Source organism: Mastacembelus armatus, chromosome 1 (genome assembly GCF_900324485.2).
Source record: "Mastacembelus armatus chromosome 1, fMasArm1.2, whole genome shotgun sequence".
NCBI classification, from domain to species: Eukaryota; Metazoa; Chordata; class Actinopteri; order Synbranchiformes; family Mastacembelidae; genus Mastacembelus; species Mastacembelus armatus.
Window position 1 is genome coordinate 765,557 of NC_046633.1, and position 17,062 is coordinate 782,618.

Genomic DNA, 17,062 nt, shown 5'->3' on the forward strand with positions numbered 1-17,062 from the left:
GTCATCCTGCCAAACAAATAAAAGCATAAAGAAACAACAGCATGAATAGAAAAGATTTTTATTTCACATATAGTGTTGATACCGTATCATTAGAATTTTTATTTGACAGATTTCAGATATTTTCAGAGTAATTTCAAAATAAAAGTATAACTACACCCTCAATTTTGTTGTTTTCTTTGTGTGTAGTTATTCTCATTGGTGGGTACATTAGTTTTATATTAAACCCTTATGATATCACAAAAACAGTGGCATTTTTGTTAGACCTTTTCACAACAGAACATGATGGACAGGTTTCTCTCTCTGCTCCAGTTTGGATCTTACTTTATAATCATCATCTGATCAGGTTACTCAGTTGTCACAGATATTCATATTTCTGTTTTTAGCACTTTATGAGAGGCCCTGAAGGCATCATCTGCTGTGGGGGAGCACGAGTTAGGGTCGAGTTAGAGTCCGATCAGAGACTGTTCATATCTGTAGAGTCAGATGTGCTGGGTGACTTCTTACTAACAAATACCCCGTCAGTGACAGTACTGTCACATCTGGAGTTCCCTGTATTGCATGATGACAAAGCTGCAAACAGGTGAAACAGGAGAATATATTAAATCACTCCCTTATAAAAAATATTTTACAAGTTAAACAGCAATAAAAGGCTGGTGATATTAGATTATTAGATATTTTTTTATTGTAAACGAATGCCCAAACTGTTTCTGTAGTTCCTGTTGTTACTGTTTCTATTGAAAAGATAAGTAATTTTCCAATATAAGTGGACAGGAGGAAGTTGTCAGCATGTTTGGGACTATTTTCACTGGTGGATTAATCCACATTTGGTCTTTGGTGTGTATTAGTGGCAACAGGATGGTGTTTGTGGGTGTGTGTGAGTCAAAATAAACAACTGAAGTGTGTGTTCATGACAATAAAGATGGATCAAATGATTAAGATATATATGAGATATTTGTTAGACACATTCATTGTTGTATTTGCTCTTTGGGATTCTCATGAATATACAGTACAAAGTATAAAATCTCAGTTACTCTTTAACCAAACATTCAATATAAACCTGCAATCACTTGTTAATAAAATGTTTTCGAGAGTGTAGAAGTGCTGCTGTCACATTCACCCTGTTTGAACTGACTCATCAGTGTTTCATTCCTGCAGCTCTACTTATTCTTGGTGATTAAATTTCCTACTCGCTGCATGAATCGCCCCAGTTTGTTGTCAGTCCCACTCTGCGCCTGATACATTGGACTGCCAGCGTCACGTCTGCTCAGGGAAGAGCTCCTGTCTTTGTCTGAGGGATACATGCCCGACATCCTCATCGATTTATCCACAGGAATACTCTCAGGGCTAAGCAAGTACTCGTATCGGCTGTAGGTTTTTCCGTGCCTGGTTAGAGAGACAGCCCTGCCCTCATTGTCCGGAGCGTTCCTCGAGCCTTCGTCTGCAGGTTTCGTCTTTCTTTTGCTTGAACGCTGAGAAGACAGTCTCAGGAATGGAGATTTATGTTTCTCTGTCTCTGCTGCACTGCCGGCAAAGCTCTGAGACCTGGAGATGTTAGGTAATGGACCTTTCTTTGGTCTTTGTTCAGCAGCCAATGCCTGGTTTGATCCAGACTGGGACCTCATAGAGGCCTTTCTTTGGAGGGACTTCTCTTCTTTTTTGGATGTTTTCTTTTCGTCTGAAGAAAGCATTGATTGGACTTTCATCCTCATGGAATTCTTTCTCTGGAGTGCTGGGTCTTCTGGTTGCTTTTCTGTTTGATTATTCTTCACTTCCACTGCCTCCTGAGGTTCTGCAGACGTGTTTGAGATCTTTGGAATATTATCTGTCTCACTGGATGTTGAGGTTTTTCCTTTTCTTGGAGTTGCTGAGCCTGAACTATTGGCCACTTTACCTATCGACCCAGGACTTCCTGTAGCTTGATCCTGGCACTGTGATCCTGCAAGTGAGCTAGATTTGTAATTTAGAACAATTTCTTTGCCAACTGCCTCACATCTGTCAGCGAGAGCAGGTGAGTCTGAGCTGATGACATGAGCATTTGAAACATCTTTTTCTTCAGGGATCTCAGTCAAAGACTCCATTGCTCTTAGGTGCTGGATGCTGAGACTACTGGACTGCAAATGGGAGAGTTTTAGCGATGGGTCATTCAATTTCATATCCAACTCAGCAGCTGATGTTGTCCTGGAAGGGGGTTGAGAAGGCCAGGTCTGCATCATCTTCTGATCTGGAACCATTTTGACGTCGTAGTGAGAGGCGGAGCGGTGGCCATCAGTGAGGGTTTGCTCTCTCTTGTTGCTTTTATTGTTTGGCTCACGGTATTTGTGATTGGATGGTTCCAGGTTGCGACTATTTTGCACATTTAACTCTGATTCTGTCAGACTCTGCCTCATGTCCAGACCTCTCAATGAAGACATCAGCTTAGGTCTGTCTAGAGGTGGATACATGGACCTCAGGTTGGCATTGTCCTGCAGACTCAGCCTCTTCTGCCTCATTTCCTCCATCCTGGAGTTTATGTCCCTCGACCTGCTGTGAATCAGCTGTGACTCATTCAAACCTGTGTGACTGCTATACTGAGACATCATAAGGGACTGTGCATCACATGACCCATCCAGAGGCATATCACACTCATTAAGGTATGTGTTGATCTTCCACTTGTGCAGTGATGTTTCAGAGTTGAACGGTATCAGATTCTGGTCTGCACCGTAGCGGGTTTGATGGCGAAGTTGTTGCTGAGACAACCTGTTGGTTACTAGCACGTTGCCTCTGCCCTTCCTGTTAGATCCAGTCCTCTCAGGAGCAAGAGGGACTCCGATGTTTTTGGTCCCCATCCTCAGCCGGGTCATGGAGTTTAACTTTTGAAGTTCTCCGCCATAACTGTGTCCCCTCACCAGATTCCCCACTTCAGGAGAGTGAGACTGATGCAGCCTGTCCTGCACACTCAGGCCCCTGATCAACATGGCAACGTTGGTAAACCTGTCATCCTGAGCACTTCTCATGCCGTGCATCACTCTGGAGCTCATGTGGATTTGGTGAAGGGAAAGCTGGCTGGATTTTGGGCTCTGCATGGCCACAGTGTCTCTCAGGTGCTGGACTGGTGGCATCTCCATGGACAGAACTTTAGGCACTGTGGAGCGAGCGTAGAGTCTTCGAAACTCCTCGTCATAAGAACAAACCAGCTGACCAGTGACCACCAGGACCATGCTCAGGTTGATCTTCTCATACGACCACGTAAAGCTGGAAGAGAAAATGGAGACGGTCACCAGAGAGCCAGCAGGGACAAAATGATGGGTCAACCCTGCAGACTCACTTTATTAGTTGATGTAATAGGTTTTATATTTATTTTAGCTGGTGAAAATCGTGATGACCTCAATTTAAGACACATTATTAGTACATCAGCACTGTGGCTTCATATTGAAACAAAAAGTTCTAGTGATGAGTGAAGTTTCTAAATTCAAACAGAGGAGCCTCATGTATTTTGTGTTTAACTGTGAGCAGGTAAAGGTCGGACTCACTCACCTGTAGGTTCCATACAAAACTGTGCGGCAGTCCACCAGAATGAACTTTTGCTCCAGTCCTCCATGAAACTTCAGCCCAGACTGACACCGATACTGCTGTCCCTGAACCGTCCGAACTCGAATGTTCTGATGGAGAAACGAAATTACTTATTTACAAATTTACATCCACTCTGCAGGTTCAGCTTGACTACACGGCAGTTCAGACTTAAAACATTATTATATTGTTGGGAGCTGCATTAAATGCAACAATAATGATGACAACATGATGAATTACACAACTAAGCTTCAGCTTCATTTTACACATGCTATGGTGAACTTGTTAAAACACAGCTGTTCATTTCCACATCCAGCTGTTTCCGATAAGTATTTATATTCATGGACCAGTGTCCGAGTTCCCTCAGTCTGAGCTCTGGGTTTGGTCTCCACCGCCTCCTGAGGGAAATCTCTGGCTCTTTACCTGCTAAATGCTCCACTATGTTCACCAGCTGCTGTTTGCTGCTGAGCAGGTAGAGGACAGAGGCTTTTTACAGCTGCAGCTCTGGAAACTGTCAGGATCTGCGTTTTTTGACTTCCTGTTTCTTTTATTTTGTAGGATCCTAACAGGAACTGGTTTTTGTTTATTCTGTTCCCTTGACTGTTGCCCCAATTAGTGATTGATTTCACCTGTGCCTTGTTTTGTCCCTCACTTTATATACCTTTGTTTAGCCACTGTTTTTTTTGCCGGGTTGTCTGCCTACCACTGCGATTTGCCAACAACTGCCTTTTGTTTGTTTTCCTGAGGAGCCACGTTTCCCTGCCTCAGCTAGATACTTTGTGTTCAGTTACGTAACCCTGCTTTGTTCCTGTCCTGTGTAAACCCTGCTTTGTTCCGGCTTTGCTTTCCTCATGTTCCCTGTAGTCCTACCTTGGCTCTGTGTTTCATGTTTCCTGTGTGGTCTGGTGTGTCCCTAGTGTGTGTGACCCACACCCTCATGCCCTGTTAACCTTGTGTCCATGTTCCTGCTCCCGGTGTAGTCTGGTGCATCTCCCTAGATGTGTTTGTGACCCAGACTACCTCATGCCCTGATTCCCTGTATTCATGCTCATGTTTCCCTGTGAGTCTGGTGCGTCTCCTTAAGTGTGTGTGACCCAGATCTTCCTGCCCTGTCCCTGAGTTCATGTCCTGTCTCCCCTGTGTTCACGTTTATGTCCTGTCCCCACAGTTCATGTGCCTTGTTTCCTGTGTCCCGGTGTTCCCGTAGTTGTCTGCGTTTATGCTTCCTGGTTTTCTTGCTTTGTTCCAGCCTCTTGTTTAAAATAAAGTCTTTTTGTTTACCTTGAGTACCAGAGTGGGCATTTCCTTGGTCCTAAAATTCACAATAGTTTCCTGAAACCTGACAGAAACAGCTGCTTGAGAGGGTGAACCAGAACAGCGAAGTTGTGTCCAAACACTAAACACTGAGCTGAAAGTCTCTGTAAAGGTGCAGGTTCATCATTACGTCGTGACTTTGTTTTCACGCTGTCATCTGTTATCTTGTTATAAAAATATTGACTATAGCCACTTCAGAAACAGGAATGTGAACCATCCTGTTTAAAAGATTCAGGCTTGTACAGGAAACATTTCAGCTCAGTTACACAGAATCAGTTCAGCTGCAGTACCAGTAGTTTGTGTTGGTCTGGTTTGGTAACTTATGTAAGACAATTTGATAGAAGTAGTTTGCATAATAACACGTAAGCTGTGAAACTATTTAGGCGGATAATACCGTGGAGTTCATGTCAGAGTTTCATTAAGCTGTAAATAGCCTCATAGTTTTAGGTCATGACGTGTAGAGAGCTGCCAACTTTCTGTCATGCAGAGTTTGATTCACTGTTTATTAAGAGGGTGGATTTAAAAGTTAGACAAAGAAACTTACAAATAGTTGGTTTGATCCATGTTTGGGTGCACAGTGTGAGTTTGGAGTTCAGGTTTAATAGTCTAAACAAGTATCAGATCTAGGTGCAGCCAGGGGTTGGAGGGAGTCCAGTTTGGGGACCACAGGGTTTCATCTCTGCTTTTTGCAGATGTTGTCCCCTTGGATCCATTGAGCCTGGACCTTCAGCGTGCACTGGGGTAGTTTTCAACCAAGTGTGAAGTGGCTGGGATGAGAATCAGCACCTCCATCTCTAGGTCAGAGGAGAGATCCTGCCTCAGGTGGAGGAGTTTAAGTATCCTGGGATTTTGCTCATAAGTGAGAGAAGGATGGAACGTGAGATTGACACACGGATCAGTGCTGCAGATGCACTGATCCGTGTGTCAGCATCGGTGTACTGCTGGAGGGACTATGTCTCTAGGCTGGCCTGAGAACATCTCCTTGTCTTCCAGGAAGAGCTGGAGGAAGTGACCAGGGAAAAAGGAAGTCTGGGCATCCCTGCTTAGGCTACTGCCCCCATGACCTGACCCCAGATAAGCAGAAAAAAATGGATGGATGGAAAAGCATCAATACATCACTGGGTACCAGGTGACTCCTCTTCTTCTAAATGACTCTAGGTTGAACTTGAAGTGCTGCCCAAACAAAAAAAAAAAAAAAAACTGTCTGCATTTCAAACGATGCATTTGACTCCACTGGTTATTTCATACATGGGTGGTGTTAGGCAGAGTAGCTTTAACACACACAGACAAAAACACATACGCCCTTTGTGATGCTTGACAAGACCAAACCTGTGCTCCATTTTTTTCAGACGCAGCTATTTTGATGTGACTACTGGCTAAACAATTTGCACTGAGATCACAAAGGCGTCGCTGTGTTCGTCCTGAGGACTTCTTGTTTGGACTGCTGAAGTGTCACCTCGATGCTGTTCAACAGGAAAATCCAGCCACTCTAACAGATCTGTCCTACGGCTGCTGCGTTTGTCGCGTATGATAATGGCATCTGGGAACTGCTAGGAAATTTTTCCAGGAGGGTGTGGAGGTAAATGTCAGACTCAATCCACTAAATGCTCCTGCCAGCAGCAGGAAGGTTGTGCCACAGGCGAAGCTTCTTCTGCCAGGGAACCACTGATGGAATACACATCTCCAAACATGTGGCTGAACGAGCAGAAAAGCATCTGGATTCGTTCCACACAAAATGTCAGATCATATTTAGTAAGTTCATGTGTTCATGCCAGACGCACTTTAAAACTTAAAGCCCCAGGCTTTACTTTGCAACCCTGGTGACAATTGCAGGAATGCAGCTTTTATTTTGGTAGGTTTTTCTCCTGGACTATACATTTTTATGAGCTAAACACTAAAATGGTGTCATGTTGTGTAAAGTCCATGTCATATATGTGTGAAGGCATTTCCCAAAACCAGGACTTTCTGGTAGTGGGGACAGACTTTCAGTGGATTTTCTCCAAACTGTAAGAAAAGTCAAATCCCCTAAAATCTCACTTGACAAAATTAGTGTAATTATTCCAGAAAAGACAGTGTGGTCCCTGCTGATAATGTGTGGGGAAAAATAAATATATTATCATTAAAATAAAGGCTGCAGTGTGCAAACATTATGTTCTCACAAATGTCAGGGTTCTCCCAGTATTTAACCCAATAAACCCTGGGTCAGTAAAAGCTCCACAGCAACATCTGGGAGAACTTCTCGCTGTGTCCATCACCAGGCCAGAGAACTTTACTTCCACCTAATCAAAACCCAGTCAGTGAACTCAGCCTTGTAACCTGCTGACTAAATGTGATCCAGTGTAAATGAAGGACCCACACAGTTCCTGGACCACTGAGCCGTGTTCATGTCTCACCTTCAGGTCCTGGATGTTGATGCCCATCCTGTGTGACATGGCGTGGAAGCTCTTAAACTGGGACTCGTCCAGGAGGACGTAGACCACCACTCCCCGCAGCGTCGCATTGATGAGCTCTTTAAAGATGTCAATGTCAGTGAAGACGTCCATCGCTATGGCAACAAGCTGGGACACACAAGAAATGTGGAAGCACTTTAACACAAGCTGAACAATGGTTTTCATTCCTGCTCAGAGCTTTCTATGAATGATCTCTAAAATAAAAACATACATTTATAATTACGAATCAGTGAGACTCTGGCTGAGGCCTTTTCTAGGGAAATGATCAGTTTGAGTTTTTAAAAGGAGCAGCAAATGAGTCAATCTGGATCGACTGGAAGAGGTTCTTACTGAATCACACACAAAACCAGAATATGAGTTTAAACCTCTAAAAACTGGGAAAGCAGAAGGTGAAGATCAGGTCTCAAACCCTGGGCAGCTCAGAAAGCTCCTGTTTTAAACAATGTTTTTAATAAGTCACTGAAGTGTGAAGTCCTTGCTTTTGTTTAAACCCACCCCAGTCACATCCTTTTTCATGCACCAGAAACCTGAACCAGGGTCACAGAGGCACAAACATGGTCCAGATGTTAGTTTGGTTTTGCCTCAGCTGTTGTTTTTGGCAGAATGAAGAGGAAATCAGTGTCTGTGGTAGAAGCTTTGGTTTGGAAAACACTTGAGGGAGCTTTTTATCAATGGTTAGCATGAAGTCCTTCCCCTGCACAGTCAGACAAAGACTCCTGCCCTGACCTGCTCTAAGGTCTGAGTTATTAGAACTGCCAGTCTCCTCACTGAGGCACATTCAAGCTGAGACTTGCTGGCTGGTTAATGTGGTGTCTGCAGTGAAACACAGTCCTCATGGTTCATCCATCGTGCTGTGACACAACAGGTTGTTAGTTTCCTGACAGCCACAGGAAGCTGCAGGAAGGAAGGCCGCAAATCAGCTATATTGGTATCAAAACAAAATCTAGAATGGCTGAAGAACTCTTATTTTGAAATGAGGTGCAACATTAGAAAAGCAAAAACTGATTCACGAACTTTCCCACAATGACGGTGAGATTTATGTGACTATAAAATGGGGAGCACACAAATACCAGAAATTATGCAGTTGAGTCAGTCAGCTGAAGGTGAACTACCTTCCTGATCGTGAAATTGCCCCTGCCAGCACAATCTGACCTGATCCTCTCTCACATAGGAGTCTTTCACAGGCTCCTGTACTGACTGTTGGTGCTGACAGTCCCTACATTAATAAAACCACAGGGTCCAGTGAGCCAGAGCTGAAGTACTTGGTTTACTAGTGGCTGGTTTTCCAGCCACTGCCCCCTACTGCTCCCAAGAGTGAACAACACGTGTTGCTGCATAACAAAACCCAATATAGTTCACCAGCAACACAACCTTCCTAATCAGAGCAGTTTACATGCATCCAACGAAATAAACCATATAAATAAACAAGAGTCTTAGTTCGGGGGACTAACCTCCATAATAACCAACAAACCACTATGAGAATTTAAGAACACGTGATCCTATCACCAGTTTAAAACATATATAGTTCCAGATTTTTATATTTAACATGATGAGGGAGGGTGCACCGTTCCTGGAGGTACTGCAATACCAGGTCGATGCGTGGAGTGGACGGAGCAAGCCCCTATTCCATCTCCCTGTTCCAAAAATCAATTTAATATATGGTCCCCGGGTAGGGGACGTATCAGATATTAAACTGATAAGAACAGATTTTTTTTTTTTTTTTTTTTTTGAAGAATGTTTATTTCACACCTTACACACACATTACATCCAAAATCTTCACGAACCATGTAACCTGTTCTTTCCTATACAATTGTCATCTTAAACCTTCCATCCCTGTAACAACCCCATTCCCCCCTTCCACCTCTCCCGTGCCCCATGGTGGCCCCACCTTTCCACATCCCTCTTCACCCTCCCTCCCACCTCCCACTCCGCCCTTCTCACCACATCCTGAACCCTCCACTCCCTCCCATTCCGCACCAGCTCTTGTCTTGCTATCCATAACATCTTCTTGACAACACTAATCACATACCACAACCCCCACCTTGTGTTCCGTTCCACCCCTTCCAGTCCCTCTGCTCTCTCCACCATCTCCCAAGTGACCTGTATCCCTTGCTCCATCCTTCCCAACATTCCCCCAGCCCTCACCCACACCACCCCCGCAAAATTACATCCCCACATCACATGCTGTATATCCTCCTCCTCCCCGCATGTCGTCCTGGGACAGTAAGGCGTCCTGCTCAACCCATGTCTGTACATTTTCTCCCTTACTGGGAGCCTCCTGTGCACCATCAACCAGTTCAGGTCTTTCAGTCCATTCTCCATTCCCTTAGGCTGCACCATCAGCCACCGTTCACCCGTCATGCCCGCCACCGCCCTTTCCCCCCTCCTCTTCCCCCCAACCACGTCATACATCCTCCTGACACTTTCCCAAACCCCCCCCTCTAAAATCTCCTCATTGCCTCTCAGCCACTTTGCTCCATGTTGATAGTACCATGGCATCTGCTCCGACCTCGGCCCTGCATTGTTCCATGCCATGAGCTTCCTAGCAGGATATGCGAAATAAAACGTTGCAAGCGCTCTCCCTGCTTGCTCTCCCTCCACCACCCCCCTCAGGCAGCGCCCTACAAACACCGCATCTAACTTGAGCTGTATGTCAGGAACATCCCTTCCCCCCATGGCTATCTTCGCCACCATGCAAGTCCTTCCCACCCACTCATATCCACCACCCCACAAAAACTCGAAAACCATCTTCTGCACTGTTCTTCTCCGGCAGGCTGGCAGGGGGTATACCCCTGCTAAAAATGACAACGCTGGCAGCACCTCCGCCTTAACCACCAATACTTTCCCTGTCAGCGTCAACCTTCTCGTTCTCCATCTCCCTAGCTTCCTTCTTAATTTCGCTAATCTCTCCTCCCAATTTCTCCCTCCCCTGTTCCCTTCCTCGAACCACACCCCCAGCACTTTTATGGGCCCTCTACTTATCTCCATACCTTCTACTTCCTGCATCACCCCCTCTCCTCTCACTCCGTAAATCTTAATTTGACTTTTGTGCTTGTTGAGCTTGGCCCCCGCCACCTTCCCGAATCTCCCAAACACCCCCAAACTCTCGACCAAGCTCTCTTTCGAATCCAACAGTAGCGTTGTGTCGTCCGCATACTGCGTCAACTTGACCCTCCCCCCTCCTGGTGACACCAAACCCCTAATCTTCTCATTCGCCCGAATCACCCCTGCTACCGGCTCCATGTACAGGACAAATAACAGCGGTGACAGAGGGCACCCTTGCCGCACTCCTGCCTTGACTTTAAAAACTCTACCCATATTCCCATTTATCACCACCCTACTCCCTACGTCCCTGTACAAAGTCCTCACCCACCCCACAAATTTCTCTCCAAACCCCATCCTCCCCATCACCCCAAACAAAAATTCCCAATTCACCCTATCAAAGGCCTTCTCCAGGTCTAAGCCCACTATCCACAAGCTTAGCTTCTTCTCTTCTGCCCATGCTATGCTATCTCTTATCAGCTGCAAATTCATCCCTGGCGCTCTTCCCTCCACCCCACACGTTTGATCTTTGTGCACCACTCTCGGAAAGATGCTTCTCAACCTGCCGGTGATTACCCTTGCTAGGATCTTGTAATCCACACAAAGCATCGTTAAGGGCCTCCAATTCCCTAAGTCCTCCTTGTCCCCCTTTTTGTGGACCAGCTTGATTATCCCAAGCCTCATTCCCTCCCCTAAGGTCCCTCTCCTCATTCCCTCTCTAAAAACCTCTAACAACCATGGCCCTATTATGTCCCAAAAGGTCAGGTAAAATTCAACTGGAAGACCATCTATCCCTGGCACCTTCCCCTTTCTCATACCTTTAACCGCCCCCTCCAACTCCTCCCCACTTATGTCCCTAACTAGATCCTCTCTGTCATCAACCCCCACTCTCCCCTCCACCGCTTCCAGGAACTCTTCCCTCCCCTCCCCGTCCCCTTCTTGCTCCTCATAGAGCTGTTCATAAAACCTGGTAGCCTCCTCTCCCATCTCGCCCTTCCCCCTCGCGGCTGTCCCATCCCTTCTCTTTATCGCCCTCATCACCTGTCTCCTCCTCTCCTCCCTCATTCCCCCAAAAAAGGCCGCAGTGCAACCCTCCATCCCTTCTACAAACCCCCTCTGCCTACTCTCTACTTTCTGTCTCGCCCGTCTCTCATGCTCCTCTTTCAACACCCTCCTCGCTTTCTCGCATACCTCCTCGTCCATACTCCCACCATTATTCCACACTGCAAATTCTCTTGCTAGCACCCTCTGCTGTTCCTTAAGCACCCTTCCCCTCCTCCTCTCCCTCCTCACACTGTAACCCACACTGTAACTTTTCACCCTCTTCTTGACCAACCCCCACCACTCCACCACCCCTTCTCTAAACCCTCTCAGGGTCTCCATCCCTTTTAACAGCCTCCTCACCCCCTCTCTGTATCCCTCCTCTTCCAATACCCTACAATTCAGTCTCCAGTATCCCCTCCCAAACTCCACCCCGTCCACTCCGCACTTATAAGTCACCCCCACGTGGTCCGAAAAAAACAAAGGTCTCAGTTTGCCCTCCTTTACCTTGAAGGTCTTTGAAAAGTAAATATAATCCAGCCTGCTCCTCATCCCCCGCGTGTTCCACCATGTGGGTCCCGTCATTTCTGGCCTCACTACTACACCCCCATCCCTCAGCAGGCTCCCCTCCACCAACTCTTTAAACCCCTTTTCCCCACCCCCCTGCCCCATGTCCCAATTCAGATCTCCCCCAACCATGATTTCTCTGTCTGTTGCAAAGTGAGGCGTTAAGAGATCGACCAGCCTCTCCCTTTCCCCCCTTTTTTGTGGCCCGTACACTACAATCACCCTCATCTTGCATCCCCGTATGTCCGCGTCCACCCCCATCGCCCTCCCTTGGTCAATCTCATACACTGCCCTCACCTCCACTTCTTTACTCCCAAACAAAACCCCAACCCCGGTCGCGTGCACCGACCCCACGCTCCAAAACGAAAGCCCCCTTCCCCATTCCTTTTGGAACCTGACCACGTCCCTTTGGTCTTTCAAATGAACTTCCTGCACCATGTATATGAGGCACTTGCAGTCGCTCAGGAACTGAAAAACCCCCGCCCTCTTCCCCGGGTTCCTCAGTCCTCTCACGTTAAAAGTCCCAACCCAAAAGTCACCCATCTTCAATTCTGCTCGCGACCCCACTTTTGCTCTGTCTCCCCCCAAGCAATTGGTCCGCCCACTCCAGGCCCCCCCCCCCTCCCTCCAGGCCCGTCCCCTGCCCCCCCGAGAGCACCAAGTCCTCTCCCAAACCCAAATGCACCGCCAAATCCAAACTCTCACAGAAGCTCCCTTCCCCGCCCCACACTCCCTCCCCCCTCCTCTTCCCTTCCCACATCCCCATCCCCTCCCCCTTGCTTTCCCCGAGAGCCCCAACCCCCCCCCCCTTTTTCTCCACCTTCCCCCTTTTGCGCCCCTTCTCCCATGTCAGTCCTCCTCCGTTTTTTCTTTTTCTTCTTCCCTTCCCCTCTTTCTTCCCTGGAGCTCCCGCTGTCCGCCTCGGATTCCACCCGGGGCTCTGACCCTCCTCCACCCGATTTCGTTCCCCTCTGCCCCCCCCCCTCAGCCTCCCCCCCCCTCAGCTTTCCCCCCATCCCCTTTTTGTCCCGCTGCCGTCCCCGTCTGCTTCTCCTCCTCGTCCGCCGCTGCGCCACCGTTCCACCTCTTCTCCTCCCGTCGTCCCCTCGTATCTGTCTTCTGCGTCCCCGCCACCACTTCTGTGAACGTCGGTCTCCGATTCCCACACTCCCTGTAGAGATGTCCCGGCTCCCCGCAGCTGTGGCAGGTTCTGCGCACGTGACAGTCTCTCATCTCGTGCCCGTCCTCCCCGCACAGGGGGCATCCTGCGAAGGCACAGGAGGCCTCCAGATGCCCATGCCTACGGCACCTCTTGCAAAAATCCGGCTGTCCCGCGTAGTACAGGTACCCTCTATCGGCGCCCAGACTGAAGATGGCCGGGGGGTGCGCCCATCCGTCCGGACTCCCGTTCTCCCTCCGCAGCAACACCTGGTATTGCCTCCTCCCCGTCCAGTAGGCTCTGGAGTCCATCATGTGCCTCGCACCTGACACCACTTCTACGTACTCTTCCAGAAAGCTGGCTATTTGCTGATCAGTCACAAAAAGGTTAAAGGTCTGCACAGTCACCACCCGGAAGTTGGGCTTATCTAAACTCAGTATCTTCCAGTCCCTCAGCTCCCCCCGACCTGTGCTCCGTTCCACCTCTTCTAAAGCCGCCTCGTAGTTCTCCGCCGTCTTCCACGTCACGTCATACGCCCTCGCCTTCTGGTTCGTCTGCACACCCAAAACATCCACCGCTTTCACCTTGAGTCTCTCCTCCAGGATCGTCCTGGTAAACAGATCCCTCGGCAACAAGCCCTCCTCGTCTCTTCTCCACACGAATTGCAGGGTCCACCTGATCCCCGCTCTAGGAATGTTTCCTCGGAACGTCATCACTCTGCTCTCGCGTCGCCCAATCTCTGTCCTCTCCCGCGGAACGCCTTCTTCCGCCAGTGTCTCAGTGCTCCTTACACCGCACAGCCCCTGAGACCATGAAAACCCTCCAACGTACGTGCTCTTTATCAGATATTAAACTGATAAGAACAGATACTACACTTGATCTTAGCCAAAAGGCCGAGAAGCGATACCCCTTAACTGTCGGAGGTAACCGAGCCATTCTCCGCACCGCCGGTCTCACTCACGGTTCACGACCAGACCCACAAAGTTTTAAGTCCCGATGAAAGCAGGGTCATTAAGTCTTGCATTAAATGGAAGACCGATGCGCTTTGTTGCGGTATTTATGATAAATTAACTAACTACTGTTTGAAAATCCACGTTTGTCTTGTGGCTTCCTGATCACGTGAACACGCTTTAGTCCAATAGGAGGTAGAAAAGTAGAAACATCGAAAACTCGTTTCACAGAGACGTTATAACAGATTTTACGTTTCTAGATGTAAGTGCGTGACTTCACTTCGACTCCGAGTCGTTTAAAGAATTTACACGGTTAAAGAAAAGTGTGTTAAAACTATTAAACGTTCACTGCACAGCAGCTGTTAGCGCTCAGCCAGCAGCCTCTAGCGGACGGGAGGACTAACTGCACAGCCTGAAAACACGCTTTGATGCAGTCTCTCACCCAGAACCAGAGACCAGGATGTGATTTAGTCCCTCTAAGGTCTACGTCAGATTTCACTGCCCTGTCTGAAAACAAAGTAATGAAGCAGCTGCAGCTTTTTCTTCACTTATTTCGTGTTTCACAGTCTAAAACCAGGATAATAAAGGTTTTTTGAACCTTCAGTGGCAGCTACTGTGAAAAGAAAAGCAGCTGTACATGCTGAACAGTGGAGGGACAGACAGTTGGACTTTTGATCAGCACTCTGTAAGTAAATAAAACAAACCCATTAAGGGAAATTCAAGATGATGCATGATTTGATTTAAAAGAAAATCTACATTTGGTTTCTTTTGATTTGGTTAATGACACATCACTACCTCGCACTAAAATCTACTAGTGTTTACTGATAGTTTAAAAAAATCTTCTTATTATAAAGTACGGCAGGTTGCATCCTTCTCCTTGTGGAAGAAAATGTACTCAAGTCAGCACATTTCTGAGGAACGTACATGGAGTTTGATGTTGTATTTTTGGGCGTATTTATGGGTTTATTGCAGACAACAAAGAGATGACAGGAAACCAGAAACCAGTGGCCCCAGGCTGAACCTGAACAGGCAACGTTTTGGATAATGGTCTGTGATTTTTTTTCCTTTATCATTATAAATGCGGCCGTTTTTCTTTTTCTAGCTGGTGGATTTGGTTCTTTCCTATTTGGACTGTAACAAGACAAAGCATTTTCCTCCAGGGATTAATAAAGATCTTAAATTTGAACTCTCAGTCCCTGCACTACACTGATTTGATGTTTGATTCTAGTTACCCTGTGGGTTAGGATTTTCCATACAAAGCCTACAACACAGTACTTCTCCTGCCACGCTGACAGCTGAAAACCTGCAGCAGAATCCCCAGTGTTGTTATTTTATTGCAGCGGCAGGACACAGCACCTCTGACTTGCAGAGGAGCAGGTGATGTGTTTTTACATGTTTTAAGTCTTGCTCATAAACTTCATTCTGCCAATTAAACTATTACTGTTCCAGAACAAGTACCAGATCACACAGTTCTTTCCAAAGAAGATGATTATATAAGTGAAATCATTACATTGACCTCACCCGAAAACTGTCTGAAACCTTTTCCAGTGTCATGAATTCAAATTGACCCCAGCAAGTAAAACTATTTGTGGCCACTTTCAAAGCTTCTTCTTTTAGTACTTTTTAAATTTGATATTATACTTATGGGGGATTGAAAAGGTTCTTTTGGGTTTTGTTTCCAGTGACTGTTCACAACAACAGAAATGAAGCCTCCAGTCTACTGAGTACACAGAAATATGTAGTGATGTGTATTTTCCTGTGTAAAACAACGCCTTTCATTGTGCTGGTGGTATTTATAGAGTGCACGTGTCCTCATACAACATGCAGCATATGTTGTATGAGGATCAATCATGCACATTTCTCCCTGACAGATGAGCTGAGTCTGGCTTTCGCTTCAGCTGCAGCGGGTGCTCACCTGCCTCGCCTCCTGAATCTGTTTCCGAACCACTTCTTTAATGCTGGGTATGTTTTCTCTGGGCGGGTGGAACAGCACGCTAATGCTGGTGTCCATGGTCTCCTCTTTGACCTCGGGCCAGCCCAGGTCCAGTTCTGGGACCTCCTCATCAGACTCTGTGGGAAAGTAGGTGGAGGGGCTGGCCTCATCTGGGACCTGTCTCTCGTCTGAGGCATCCTCCACAACCGGTAGTTCTGCATTTTTCAAGATGAAGGCTATCTCCTCCTCTGACAGTAAGTGGCTGATCTGCTCGGCCCGGAGGAACTCCTCGTAGGCCTCTTTGCCTCCACAGAGCAGGGCGTAAATGGCCAGGCGGTAGGACTCTCGGTAGTGGGGCTGAACGTAAACCTGTCTGTCTTCTTCTTTCAGTGAAGACAGACAGGACAGATTGGACTCCATGGATGCCAGATCCCCTCTGAGTCTCTATGTGCAACGGGCTTCTCCTTGACCTCTAGTGTGACCCACTCTCTGAACGTTAACCATGCTGCTCGGACTGGAAACCTTCCTCTAAACGAAGCCGCAGACCCTGGAGAGAAAAAGCTGTTGACATGCAGTTAGAAAGTAAAAACCTGTCTGTCGAGTGTGATTCGCGCCAAGCAGGTGAACAATATGAGGCATGTGGTGACTTCTTCACTCAGTTATCCTCCGTTTTCTTGAAGCGAACAAGTATTCAGTGAAAAAAAAAAAAAAAAGATTAACCAAACTTACGCCACAGCTGGTAGAAGGTGTCTTGGTTTTCCTTTAAACTCTGTCCTGTATGGTCTCAGGCATGAACTGAGGTGTGGATTTAAACTCTCTATGCAAACAAATAGCCTGTTGTACCTGCTCTGCTCTGACAGCTTCATACACACTGCACAGGCCCCGCCCACCTCAGCTCACCTGGGTGTTTGAGGCGCAGGGGCAGGGTTGCTTACCAATCCCTGTGAACCCAACCTGTGCATTTTTACCGCCTGGCTTTGTTCGATGCTGCTGCAGGAGTCATGTTACCTCCTGTCACTCTTCCCTACATGTCTGCAGCTGAGAGGAGATTACTCACAAA

The 17,062-nt window shown here is 47.2% G+C and overlaps 1 protein-coding gene, 1 non-coding gene and 1 pseudogene across 5 annotated transcripts; all 3 read right to left on the reverse strand.

Annotated features, from left to right (window-relative positions):
• Positions 1 to 92: 92 nt before the first annotated feature.
• On the reverse strand, positions 93 to 16,864 carry LOC113127716 (protein FAM83B-like). Of its 4 annotated transcripts, none has more exons than XM_026302434.2 (5): positions 16,732 to 16,819; positions 15,985 to 16,563; positions 7,254 to 7,418; positions 3,514 to 3,638; positions 93 to 3,231 (listed from the first exon to the last, which is right to left on the reverse strand). In XM_026302434.2, exons 2-5 carry the CDS (start codon positions 16,420 to 16,422, stop codon positions 1,158 to 1,160), a joined length of 2,802 nt encoding a protein of 933 aa, XP_026158219.1. In that variant the 5' UTR covers positions 16,423 to 16,563; positions 16,732 to 16,819; the 3' UTR covers positions 93 to 1,157. The 4 variants fall into 4 exon arrangements, with proteins under 4 accessions (XP_026158219.1, XP_026158218.1, XP_026158217.1 ...); XM_026302432.1 differs by having other exon boundaries at positions 94 to 3,231; positions 15,985 to 16,549; positions 16,732 to 16,864; XM_026302433.2 differs by lacking the exon at positions 16,732 to 16,819 and having other exon boundaries at positions 15,985 to 16,683.
• Positions 8,865 to 9,050, reverse strand: LOC113128900 (U2 spliceosomal RNA). Its single transcript, XR_003295548.1, has one exon. It is a non-coding gene; the product is annotated as a U2 spliceosomal RNA (small nuclear RNA).
• Positions 13,926 to 14,024, reverse strand: LOC113128901 (uncharacterized; annotated as a pseudogene).
• Positions 16,865 to 17,062: the final 198 nt, after the last annotated feature.

What these genes read in the sequence shown, in the direction of transcription:
- LOC113127716 (XM_026302434.2), bottom strand. Translation starts at nt 16,422, where the DNA reads ATGGAGTCCAATCTGTCCTGTCTGTCTTCACTGAAAGAAGAAGACAGA. An exon ending in TCAACATCCAGGACCTGAAG is followed by an intron (nt 3,639 to 7,253) that starts GTGAGACATGAA and finishes TTTCTCCATCAG; the next exon opens with AACATTCGAGTTCGGACGGT. An exon ending in GTTTTGTATGGAACCTACAG is followed by an intron (nt 3,232 to 3,513) that starts GTGAGTGAGTCC and finishes TTTCTCTTCCAG; the next exon opens with CTTTACGTGGTCGTATGAGA.